Genomic DNA, 13,933 nt, shown 5'->3' on the forward strand with positions numbered 1-13,933 from the left:
TATGACTCATGTGAAATGTCAAAATGTTCTATCACATGCTTCTAAATCATGTATACTCTAACATGAAGTATTCAAAAATATATCAACATGCTCGGTTTGCAAAATAGCAATTTCTATACATTTCACTCAACAAGTATGCTTCTATTCTCATTGATCAAATAATACAATTTAATCATGCTTTCATAATAAATCATATTCTCAAAGGATCATGCTTTTTTACTCAATAAAAACATTATTTGATCACATAAACAACAATTTCTCAAACACAGAGAATTTAGCAAAATATGCACTGTGTAACATTTCTTCACAAAATCCTTCTTAACATACTTGTTTTTAATCCAAATTCCACGAAATCAAAGCCAAAACGTGTGTCAAGACGAACCCAAAGAGCCGAGCCACAAGGGCCCGTAACACTCGGTCTGAAACGACACGTAGTTGAGCGACAAGGGCCCAGCCACTGCACAAAATTGCTTCACAGACCATACTAAGGGACCTGGGGCGGGACTCTTCATGGTCCATCCCTGGAGCCCCGTTGATGCGCCGGGACTAGGCAACGGCCCTCCTCTAGGGCCGTGCTCTAGTCCCGTGCCACCACGGCTAGGGCCGCCGCTCTGATCTGGTGCATGGCATTTCTCCTGCAAAATCTCATCCAAAGAAGTCCAAAACAATCTTAACAACTCACAAACACATGCTAAAACACTTCTAAGCATAAACACATCAAAAACTCATACTTTCTACTCATTTATACTCAAAACTAGGTTTCATAGAGCCAAATTTAAAGAGGAATCCATGAGGTTATACCTCTTGTAGCTTCTTCTTCTTGTGTGAATTTCTTCTTCCTCTATACTTAGCTAGAACCACCCTCACTTCCTAAACTTGCCAAACAAACATACAAGCTAAGCCTAAGGATATAAACCTCAGAGATTTAGAACAATGAAGCTAGAAACCTTAAAGGAAGATGAATGAATGGATAGAAAATGTTTACTGTGAGTTTTCTTCTTCTACCAAAGCTTGGAGAGGCAAGGATGGGATCAGGATAACAATGAGAATAGTGGAGTATAAATAGGGTGCAAAACCCTAGGTAGATGCTTAATGATTGGTGGAGGACAAAATGGTCTTTTGGCTTACCTCTTTAAAATATCAGACATGGCCTTGTGGTTCACCTTGTATCATGGACCAAGGGCTAGAAATGCTAACTTTGGATACTTTGGGGTTGAAAATGAATTTTTCCAAAAGCTATTTGGATGAACACTTGTTCAAAAATTCTTTTTTGAATTCTCCCGGTCTCACTCAGATACAATTCTCGATTTAAATCTTGGTACGTGAAGTACCCGAAAATTTAGGAATTTTCGAATAGAATTCATTTCTTCGGTGTCGAATTAATTTTTAAAAATGTGACGAAATTATTTTATTCAACCACCGATTACTTGCACAAATTTTTAATGGAGTGAAAAAGCTACTTTGGGATTTTTTAATACTGGATTTATAAAATGAAATTTTGGGTTGTTACAGTTTGTTTGTTTATTTTATTTTATTTTATTTTTTTGGTTCATTTTTCAGAAAATGAGCTGGAAAATGAAAAAGAATTGTATACTTAAACATTTTAATTCAATGATATTGCAAAAAAAAGAGTAAAAACCAGTCGGTCAGATTGGTTTTCCAAAAATTTTCGGCCAGGAAACCATTTTAGATGTCAGATCTGGAAAAAAATAGCCATCAAAAAAAAATATTTAACTATTCGAGAAAATTTTGTATGGCGGGTCGAAAAAATAAATTTTAAAAAAACTAATTCATGAACTCCTTTTTTCTTGAATTTTTTTTTTTGAAGAACCTACACTTATATAACTTGATATCCAAAAAAAAAGGGTTGAAAACATGTTCCAGTAATCACATAAAATTTTGTTAAGTTCTTGGCAGTGTGATATCTAGCAAATTATGTCTGACACAGTTTAAGGGAAAAATTCGAGAAAATTACTTCTAGGCCTTGGATTGATATGAATTTTTTTATATGTTCTAGACTTGTTGAACTTCATATCTGAAAAAATTTGTATCAAATACTCCCAGAAAATTTCCCAATCTAGGTAAAAAATTTCTGAATTTTCTGGCAGTTCCAGTTATATATATATATATATATATATATATATATATGTATGTGTGTGTGTGTGTGTGTGTGTGTGTGTGTGTGTGTGTGTGTGTGTGTGTGTGTGTGTGTGTGTGTGTGTGTGTGTGTGTGTGTGTATGTATATATATATATATATATATATATATATATATATATATATAGAGAGAGAGAGAGAGAGAGAGAGAGAGAGAGAGAGAGAGAGAGGATTATATTCAAATAGAAACCACCCTAAAAATACAAACATGTGGATGTGTTAATGCCGTTGGATGCTAGTGTTGGGCGGCTGGAATTTGTTGATGGTTTATGCCTTTTTATTTCATAGCGTGCAATTTGTATTTTTAGTGTGGGGCAATTGTGGTATTTCACTTACTTATTAACTTAGTCGATTCTGTCTCTCTATTTTCAAGCGCCCATTTCTTTTGCTGAGCATTCAGTTCTCTCTTTCTCCTTTCACAGTTGATGTGCGATGTCGTTCATTGCACTCGCTGGTTACGTACGGGTTCTCAGTTGCGTGTCTCTCCTCAATGGGCCATTTGCGAAGAGAATATGCAATCCAACTCCAAACTCAACAAAAACACATATCAACAAATATACCCTATCATACAAGCTCTAAACAAGCATAAACACAAGATTATGCTCACATCAACAAGATTATCAAGATTACACATTGTAGAGTTTTAAAGTAGGTTTTCATGGATATAGGGTTATCTTAGCTTAGCAAAACCTCAAATTTCCTCCAATAATCACCCTAGCAAGCCATCCTCAACTTGATCTTCATTAAAGACCCCAAACCCAACACATAAAGGAAAATAAGAATTAGATATGAAGGAAACCTTTGAATAAAAGATGTAGATAGGTATATCTTACCCTTCCTATGCTTGGTGAAGAGGAAAGATGTAGTCTTGACTAGTTCTCTTGAGTGAGAAATGAAGAACAATTTTGATAGGGAGAAGTGGTGAAAGTGGCATGGGAAATGAAGGAGTAGGAAGTAGTGATTTAAGTTTTGTTTCTAGCTAAGGAGTTTAGATACACTAGTGTGTATACACTAGGTCATGAGATAAATCGATTGTTATATCATGCACCGCGCGTCACACACTACAGTGTGTCTAAACCGATACTGTCTCACGTATTATTTTTATATTATCAAATGAAACTACAGTATATATAAAATGAAACTGGATAACATTTCATATATTTGAGTGTATATTGTACAATGAAGCTGTAAGTATATTGAAATGATCACGTAGTTGTGTTTTAATGAAATTATAGTGTATATAAAATAAAATTAAATAACATTTTCACATATTTGAGTGTATAAATATTGAATGAAACTGTAGTTATATCGGAATGAAACTGTAGTTGTGTTGAACTGAAACTGCAGTGTATACAAAATGAAACTGAAGAACAGAGTTATTTTTTGCGAAGATTCTGTTTCTTTTCATTAAATAAAACGACGTCGTTTTGACATTGTCGGTTTAGACACACTGTAGTGTCTGATGCGCGGCAATCATGCACCGTGGTGCATGATATAATTTGTCGAGATAAATGTTTTGGGCTAACAAGATCAAATAAATCTAGATAAGGGAAATATACAAGGAAGCCCATGCTAGAATATATTATAAGGGTCCAATTATATGAATTCACTCAAGACTTAAGGAATTGGGCCAATGTTGATTTCTAGGATAGTATTAGTGGAATTAAATAAGAGAATTGTGTTTTCAAGTGGAATAAAATCTATACTTACGAAAATATTCGTAGAGAACGGTTGAGATTTTAGAATAAATTTCGGGGTGTAACAAATTTTTTAATTATTACAAACTTTTAAGTTTTTAATATTTATAAAATTGACCTATTTTTTCTTTTTTTCTTCATTTTAAGCAAATCTCTATCGTTAATCTACCCAGATGAATTGATCATATTAACTAATCCTTACTTTTTACATGAGAAGTTTTTCTAACCTGAACCTTTCTCTATGAATGAATATTCGATATACTAAAAATGAACATCTATATCAATGGTCATTCTTACAATGTGGACCATGGTCCACGGTATAATTATTTACCCATAAATTGGCAACTCCACCAAGAGTCAATTGTTATAATCGTAAATCATATTCTACATTGTAAGGTTGACCACTAATATAAAGTTCATTTTTTAGTTCACCTTTACTATACTTTATGCTCATTATATTTTCATATAAATATATTTATTTTTAGTGTACTACCTAAAAATAGTTAGAGTACTAAATTGTTAATTTTAAAAATTGTGAACTGAAATTAACAATACCTCAATAATCATAGGATGAAAAGTGAAATTAACTCATTTTTTTTTTCTAATACGGAATTACGGAGTATTAATTTTGTAAAAAAATATAAATAAATATACCTTCAACAGGATTACAGGAAGATGGCATTTGAATTGACTTGGGAAAACCTTTGTTATAAATTTACTTGGTAAACACGTCGAAATTGGCTTACAATTTACAACTTTGACGATTGAATATATGGCATCATAAATAAACTTGAAATAATGTTGTTTAATTAATTAGCTGAAATTCGGAACCAATTGGAGATACTGACAGAAAAGCCGATGGCTTTTCCGGGCGGTGACTTTTCGCACTTCCGGCAGGAAGCTCAGCTCCATCCGCAGTCACTCTTTCCGTCTTTCGAAAACAAATCTTAGGTATTAATCCATTCTTCCCTCTTCTTTTTCTTTAATTATCTGTTTATGGATTACCTTTTACATTTTATGGAAGAATTTTAAAATGCTTCTGCATTACCAAATTATATTTTGGGTTGTTTAGTAAATCCTGTAATTGTTAGTTCATAGCGGTTAGCTGATTGAGTTAGTTTAACTAGTTGATAAGGTTAGCTGATTGTAGAAAGATGTTTGGTAAATCAGTTATTAGCCGATAGCGGATTACATGCAAAATGAGTTTTTTTAAAGTTGATCGAAAAAATTGGTTTGATCAACTTTTTGAATTTTAACGTTTTGGAACAATAAGCTGTTACAAAATTCTAATTAATCAAACACTTACCTTGGTTGTTTAACCAAGTCAAACAACTAATTAATAGTTGTCAAATAAGTCAAAATTGACCGATCAGCTAACTATGTTACCAAACATGACCTTTATGTTTTGGATTATACTTTAAGCATAAAGTGTATATAATCTAATCTAACGAAGAATATTGCATGTTAAAATGCCATCAACATTTTATTAGGAATTAAACAAACATCAATTTGTTATTCTAGTCCACTATTTGATTCTTTTAGGGGCATTTGATTTTGATTTTTGAGTACATAACATAATTAAGGTTTAATTTATTGGTTCAAACCTTTTAACTTTTGTAATTTGTAACAATTATAACCAAATATTTGCAGTGAGTTAGCACTGCTGGAATTCAGCATTTTTCCGACCACCGAAAAGTGGTCGGAAAAGGGAGATTTCTGGTCGAAAATGTTATTTCCAACCAACTTATCGACCACTTTATGAATTCGAAAAAAAATTCCTCACTATTATCGACAACTAGTCAAGATCATCAGAAATACCGGCTTCTTTTTGAAGATGTAGAAACTATTAGTTGTCAGATAAAGAGAGCAAATTTTCTACCACTGGTGGTCGGTAATTGGTCGAAATTACCATCCACCGATGACCGGTAAGATTTACAAAGAAAAAATTAAAAAATTTGAATTACCGACCACTAGGTGGTCGGTAAGATTTACTAACAAAAAAAAAAATTTAAAATTCTACAAATATCAAATGAATTAGACATGTTACAATTATACAAATTTCAGCACCACAATATTAAATTCTACAATAGAATTAACAATTTATGGAAATCAAACATTAGTCAATCATTTAAATCAAGGTGTAGCAATTGTTTCACCATAAAAAATACATTTGTCAAAATATTAGCTAAACATGTTAATAAGGCTGTAGCAATTGTTTCACCATCCAAAATACATTTTCAAAACATTCAAATAATGCACTAGATGCCATTGTACTATATGCAACCTCAAGTCTTGAGGTCTAGATTCCAAACAATATGAACTCCTGACAATAAAGACAGACTATTGTCAGCTCTCTACTACTCCAAAAACCTTATTTAAAAGAACCAAATTATTTTAAAACAACACAGAAGAATGATATTGATCACTTTTGGGAAGTTAAATGTAGATGTCTAATTCTATGACCACTAATACTGTAAGAGGAGGAATTGTACTCGCACAAAAATAGAAATTTAGAAGATTTATTGCTAACCAGCTTGAGGCGAGCTAGGGTCATATGAACTCTAGCCTGCTAGCCAACTCGCAAGAAATTAGGCACATGGTGAGGCAAACCAGCTTGCTTTGACGGTACTAAGCAAAAAAGACCAGAGAACAAGGTCCCGACAAGGTGCGGACCCTAAAGGTCCGTCTCCTAAGTCTATCTACAGGACTAGGTAGGGTTGGTTGAGCCTTGACCTAGTCTTAAGGGGTGCCTCATTTTTTGAAAAGCTTGTTAGGGGCATTGACTTGTATAATTAGCCTTGTCTTGTTTAGGACAATCATGTTCAATCATTACACAATTTGTAATGCTCAAAACGTTAATCTAAGAAATATCTCAAATCGATATTATCTTTATTAACTTGTACCCCATTATTAACTTGTACCCCCACCAACAGGATTCAAACTTGTAACCATTCATTTGGAAAGTTAACAGAGGTGTTAGAAATATAGCTGTAAAGCTGTGAGTTTGGTGAGGTGAACATGGAGTATAGCTGTAAAGCTGAGTTTGGTGAGGTGAACATGGAGTATAGCTGTAAAGCTGAGTTTGTAGTAGTATATATACTTATGTATATCAGTGAAGAAGAACACAGAAAATAATACAAACACATTGGTTGATATCCTCTCTCTTTCTAGCAACATGGTATCAGAGCAGTAGATGTGGGTGGTGGGCTTTGGTCGGAAGGAGGAGGCGCCGCCGCCGGGAGGATCGGAGCATTCATCGGAAGGTCCACGCGCCGCCGCACTCCCGGAGTTCCGACACCACGCGTCAGCACGTGCGGTGTTTTCCGACGTCGCTCCGGTCGCCGCCGACGCGGCTGGGTTCGTCTCAGTCCGCCCGACGCGTCTGTGTCAATATCCCCGTCCGGTGTTGAGGGGTTCTGCGTGGGCTGTGTTTCCAGAACTGGTTCTGTGTGCGGGTGTGCTGCCAGGGTGCTGCGTGGACTGGGTTTTGGCATAAAATTGAAGTCTACATCTCCAGGTTGGTTTTGTGTGTTTATTATGGCAGAAAATAGGACTATTACTGTGGTGTCAACTCAATCTAAATTGGTTGATGTGGTGTTGGCACCGGATGGGTCCAATTTTGGGGAATGGAAGTTTTTAGTTGAAATAAATTTGAAGGGTATGGGTAAAGCTGGACATTTAATTGAGATATGTCCGGATGACCTTACCGAAGCCCAAGCGTGGCAGAAAGATGATGACGCCTTGTTTTCGCGTATAATAAATTGTATTGATAGGAAGATAATCCTATCTTTACAGCACTGTAAGAGTGCGAAGGAAGTGTGGGAGTTAGTGAATCAGTGGTTTAGCGGGGCAAGTAATTTAAGGAAGTTATATCAGTTATCCCAGGATGTTCATCGACCGTCTCAAAAAGGGCGGGACATCAGGGATTACTATTATGACTTCAAGAATGTAAGTGAGGCGTTGTGTGCTGCTATGCCAATTACTGATAAAGTGGATAAAATGAAAAAATAACGTGATCAATTGCATGTTTTTAGTTGGATTTCTGGACTGGATAAGGAGTATGATGTTTTAAAATCACAATTATTGGGGAATAAGGAATTAGACTCGCTCGACCAAGTTTTTTCTATGGTTCAAAATGCGTCAGTGAATCTTGGTACTGATAGTACGTTGGAGAAACAAGTCTTTTTCTCACAGGGAGATAGTGGGACAGATAGTCGAGGAGGTCGGTCCAGGGGACGAGGTAGAGGGCGCGGAGGAGGTCGGGGGCAAAGGGCTTGCTATAATTGTGGTGATCCCGGTCATCTACGTAACCAATGCCCACAACTCTCCAACCATAGGAGGTTTGCTAATTCTGCTTCTAAACCGGAAGGGACGGTTATGATAAATGAAGAAGAGATGGCTTTGTTTAATCAGTTAAAGTTGTCTTCCTCGCAATCTCCCACTAATCCAAGGTCATTGCTGTCTCCGTCAGCTACCTTTGTTCAAACAGGTAATCCTATCGCTTGTGTTTCCTCCTCGTCTCGACAGTGGGTCATTGATTCTGGAGCCATTGACCACATGTCAGGTAATCTAAGTATGTTTTCCGAATATTGTTCCCTTAAATGTGGTCCTACCATTACCTTGGCAGATGGTTCATCCACCTCTGTTTTAGGTAAAGGTAGTGTGAGTGTTAGTTCGTCGTTACCTCTCACTTCTGTGTTATATCTCCCAAAATTCCCGTTCAATTTATTGTCAATTAGTCAAATTACCCGGGACCTAAATTGTTGTGTCATGTTCTTCCCTGGATATTGTCTGTTTCAGGATCTGTTGACGAAGACAATTATTGGTAAAGGGAAGGAGGTCGGTGGGCTGTACGTGTTAGAGCGGCTGTCCAAAGATTCTGGAGGTGTTTCGGTTGGTTTATTGGGAAATATGTCCCCGTTGCAGTTGCATTCCCGGTATGGTCATCCGCCTTTGTCTGTCTTAAAGAAGTTGTGTCCGGGATTAGAATCTCTATCTGGCTTGCAATGTGAGTCATGCGAGCTTGCTAAGCATTGTCGGGTGCCATACCCTCCTAGAGTCAATAATAGAGTCGAGTCTTTATTTCAGTTGGTTCACTCAGATATATGGGGGCCATGTCGAGTAGTATCAAAATCTGGGTTTAAATACTTTGTAACTTTTGTAGACGATTTCTCTAGACACACTTGGCTATACCTCATGAAATCTAGAGATGAGTTGTTTGGGATTTTTTGTAATTTCTGTGCAATGGTCAAAACTCAGTTCAATAAAATAATACAGGTGTTGCGGAGTGATAATGGGACTGAGTATTTTTCCCGTTCCTTCTCGAGTTATATGAGTCAGAATGGGATGGTACATCAGTCGTCTTGTGTCAGCACTCCCCAATAGAATGGTGTGGCAGAACGCAAGAACCGCCATCTGTTGGAGGTTGCTAGGGCGTTGTTGTTTCAAATGAAAGTCCCTAGGGTTTACTGGGCAGATGCTGTTCATACAGCGTGTTTCTTAATAAACCGCCTACCTACAAGGGTCCTTGGGGGTCAGAGTCCTTATCATTTCGTCCATCCATCCAAACCATTGTTCTGCCTCCCTCCTAAAGTGTTTGGGTGTACGTGTTTTGTCCAGGATGTTCGTCCTCAAAGAGGGAAACTCGATCCTAAGTCATTAAAATGTATTTTCCTGGGATATTCAAGTACTCAAAAAGGGTATCGGTGTTACTCCCCGGATTTGGGGCGATACTTGGTTTCTGCAGATGTCTCATTCTTCGAGAATACTCTATTCAGAGAGGAGTTCTCCAGTTCGTCTGGTTGTAGTTTCGAGACAGATAATTTTCTGACATATACTGTTACTATTTCTGACTCCGTAGGAGTGGATTCTAGGCCTCCTGTTACGCAGGTTTATCACAGGCGGCCCAAAGAAGGTGATACACATGCAGCCCCACCGGTTCCACCAGTAAATCCTCCCTTACCAGAATCTTCGTCGACAGACTAGGATGTTCCTATCGCTGTTCGGAAAGGTACGCGTCGTTGTGTTCATCCCGTTCCGTCCTTTATGTCATATACCAATTTATTGGCGTCTTCACGTGCTTTTGTGTCCCAGTTAGAGTCTGTTCCAATTCCAAACACTTTGAGTCAGGCCTTAGCACATGCTGGGTGGAGACAGGCAATGGAGGAGGAGATGACTGCCCTTGAAGACAACCATACTTGGGATTTGGTACCCCTCTCGGACGGTAAGATTGCAGTTGGTTGCAAGTGGGTTTATGTTGTGAAAATGAACCCTGATGGGTCTGTGGCTAGACTTAAAGCTCGTCTAGTAGCAAAGGGATATACACAAACTTATGGTGTTGATTATACAGAAACATTCTCCCCGGTAGCTAAGATAGCTTCAGTTCGTATCTTTATTTCCTTAGCTGCGTCTAACCATTGGCCTCTGTATCAGCTGGATGTCAAAAATGCCTTTTTGCATGGCGATTTGGTTGAAGAAGTCTACATGGAGCAACCTCCGGGGTTTGTTGCTCAGGGGGAGTCTGGAAGTGTGTGTAAATTGAAAAAGTCTCTATATGGCCTGAAGCAATCTCCACGGGCTTGGTTTGGGAGGTTTAGTAGTGTGATTATGGAGTTTGGTATGCAAAGGAGTCAGTGTGATCATACTGTCTTTTTCAAGCATACTAATGATGGATGCATTCTCTTGATTGTGTATGTTGATGATATAGTAATCACAGGTAATGATGCAGTAGGTATTGAGGCTCTTAAATCTTTCCTCAAAGAAAAGTTTCACACGAAAGATTTGGGAGTGTTGAAGTATTTTTTAGGGATTGAAGTTGCTCGCTCTCGGAAATGAATATTTCTCTCCCAAAGGAAATATTTGCTAGATCTGCTTGATGATACTGGGTTGTTGGGATCAAAACCATGTGAGACCCCTATGGAGCAGGGTGTGAGACTTGTAGCTGGTGAGGGGGAGGCTTTTGATTCTCCAGAAAGATATAGGAAGTTGGTGGGAAAGTTGAATTATCTCACCATTACGCGTCCTGATATTGCTTTTCCGGTCAGTGTGGTAAGTCAGTTCATGCAAGCACCCATGCGAACTCATTGGGAGGCAGCAGTTCGAATTGTGAAGTATCTCAAGAATGCACCAGGTAAAGGCATTCTATATGCTAATCATGGACATGCGAGAGTTGAGGCATTTTCGGATGCTGATTGGGCAGGTTCGTTAAGTGACAGGAAGTCTACAACAGGGTATTGTGTGTTCGTAGGAGGTAATTTGGTTTCTTGGAAAAGCAAGAAACAGACTGTTGTGGCTCGGTCCAGTGCAGAATCTTAGTATAGGGCGATGTCTCATGTGACGTGTGAAATAACTTGGGTGCACAATTTGTTGAAGGAGGTTGGTGTGGAAGTGATGAAGCCCATACGTTTATGGTGTGATAATCAAGCAGCAATACACATTTCAAACAGTCCAGTGTTCCATGAGCGTACCAAGCATATTGAGGTAGATTGTCATTTTGTGCGTGAAAAGATTCAACAAGGCCTCATTTCCATGGCTCATGTTCGTAGCGGCGAACAACTAGCTGATGTGTTCACCAAAGGGCTTAGCAGGGACAGGGTTGAGTATATTTGTAACAAGCTGGGCATGATTAATATCTATGCTTCAGCTTGAGAGGGAGTGTTAGAAATATAGCTGTAAAGCTGTGAGTTTGGTGAGGTGAACATGGAGTATAGCTGTAAAGCTGAGTTTGGTGAGGTGAACATGGAGTATAGCTGTAAAGCTGAGTTTGTAGTAGTATATATACTTATGTATATCAGTGAAGAAGAACACAGAAAATAATACAAACACATTGGTTGATATCCTCTCTCTTTCTAGCAACAAGAGGTGTCATCACACTATATAGTAAAATCGATATTTTTTAGAAAAGGTAAATCAACTGAGAATTTAAAAGGATAATGAAAGATGTAATTATGTAAACTCAAAATGAGGTGAACCTGTTTCCTAAAAAACAAAAAAAAAAAAACAAAATAAAAATTAAGAGGTGAACCTTTAGGGGCCGTTTGGTTCACGGAATGTTAGATTACCTTAGGGAATGTTAGATTGATGGGAATGTTAGGTTACTGGGAATGTTAGATTACTGTATTTGATTAAAATTGAGGTATATAATATAATCATGTTTGGTTTAGGGTTATAATAATAATAATAATAATAATAATAATAATAATAATAATAATAATAATAATAATAATAATAATAATAATAATAATAATAATAATAATAATAAGCTAATATAAAATATATATCTTTAAATAATTAGAATTAAAATGACAAAATTTATAAATATCAAAGTTATCTTACATTACCTAACAAAATCAAGGGAATCACATTCCCTTCAAAATCTTATGTGGAGGGAATGTTATATTCCCTGGGAATGTTATATTCCCTCAGAGAATATGAACCAAACATAAAAATGTAAGTTTAAGAATGTCACATTCCCTTGGTTATGTAATATAACCTGAACCAAACGCCCCCTGACAGTTGACACCGTGTGGCAGTATTTACACCAATCGTTATATCCTACACCACGGCGCACATAGCACTGTGCGCCGCGCGCCTCCCAAAACGACGTCGTTTTGGGGTTGTGTTGGGAGGCGCGGTAGGAAGTTGCTGAGATTATGTGTATTCGTTCACAACGTTATGTGTATTCGTTCACAACGTTATGCGTATTGGTTCATACAGTTATGTGTATTTTTTATACAATTATGTACATTGTTTTTATACAATTATGTACATCCGAATCAGAAAATTTGTGTGTATTATGTTAAGAGTTGATGTGTATTATGTTAAAAGTTTATGTTTATTATGTATTATGTTAGATTATGTGTATTATCTTTTAAAAAGAGTATGTATATTTTGTTAGGAATAAGGGTCAAATAGGCCATCGAACTGCACACGAGAATGCAATTAGGCCACTGAACCCAAAAAACCTACAATTAGGTCCCTAAACTAACCATTTTCATTCAATTTGTCAATTTTGCAGGTTTCTTAAGTTTCTAAAAGGTTAATTACCCATCCACCTAGGATGCATATGTGACATTTTTTTAAAATTATTTATTTTTAAATTAGTTTTTTAATATTTAATAAATAAAAACTAAAATAATTTGTTTTTTTTAAATAAAATAATTTGTTAATTTGTTACAATAATTTGTTAAAACTAAAATAATTTGTTAAAATTCGCAAATCACCAATACAAATTAATTATTTTAAAATTCAAAAATTACCAATGACGATAGTTTTGATTAAATAATTTGTTGATTTTTTTTATTTCTTTACTGATTATTCTTTATTGCTAATAATACTAATACTGCTTCTTTTTTAAAAAACAATAAATTATATTACTGTTAATACTAATAGTTATGGTTTTGTTTAATAATATGATACATTTACTAATAGTATTACTGCTTTCTAATATATTGCTTTTACTGCTTTATTTCCCTTTGTAATATGCTTTGGCCAGGAACAAATAAAAAAATCAACAAATTATTTAATAGAAACTATCGTGATTTGGTGATTTTCGAATTTTAAAAATAATTAGTTTGTATTTGTGATTTGTGAATTTTAAAGAAATTAACAAAATATTTTATTTAAAAAAATAAAATTATTTTAGTTTTTATTTATTAAATATTAAAAAATTAATTTAAAAATAAATAATTTTTTTAAAATGCCACATATGCATCCTAGGTGGAGGAGTAACCTGTTAGAAACCTGAGAAACCTGTAAAATGGACAAATTGAATGAAATTGGTTAGTTTAGGGACCTAATTGTAGGTTTTTTAAGTTCGGTGACCTAATTGCATTCTCGTGTGCAGTTCGATGACCTATTTGACCCTTATTCCTATTTTGTTATAACATTATGTGTATTCATGTATAACATTATGTGTATTCATGTATAACATTATGTGTATTCAAGTATAACATTATGTACATTCTTGAACATCGGGTTTTTTTTTTAAAGAAAAGCCTACTGCCATTCACTGGGGCGGGAAATTTCAAAAAAAAAAAAAATTAGAACGACGTCGTTTTGCATCTGGGCGCATAGTGCAAT

General features: G+C 35.9%; 1 protein-coding gene across 1 annotated transcript; it reads left to right on the top strand.

Moving 5' to 3' along the window:
- Window positions 1-10,768: 10,768 nt before the first annotated feature.
- On the top strand, window positions 10,769-11,167 carry LOC109178933 (uncharacterized mitochondrial protein AtMg00810-like). The gene has a single exon (XM_019328484.1). The coding sequence runs from the start codon at window positions 10,769-10,771 to the stop codon at window positions 11,165-11,167; it is 399 nt and encodes a 132-aa protein (XP_019184029.1).
- The last annotated feature ends 2,766 nt before the right edge of the window (window positions 11,168-13,933 follow it).

This window comes from Ipomoea nil, unplaced genomic scaffold (genome assembly GCF_001879475.1).
Source record: "Ipomoea nil cultivar Tokyo-kokei standard unplaced genomic scaffold, Asagao_1.1 scaffold0875, whole genome shotgun sequence".
Taxonomy (NCBI): Eukaryota; Viridiplantae; Streptophyta; class Magnoliopsida; order Solanales; family Convolvulaceae; genus Ipomoea; species Ipomoea nil.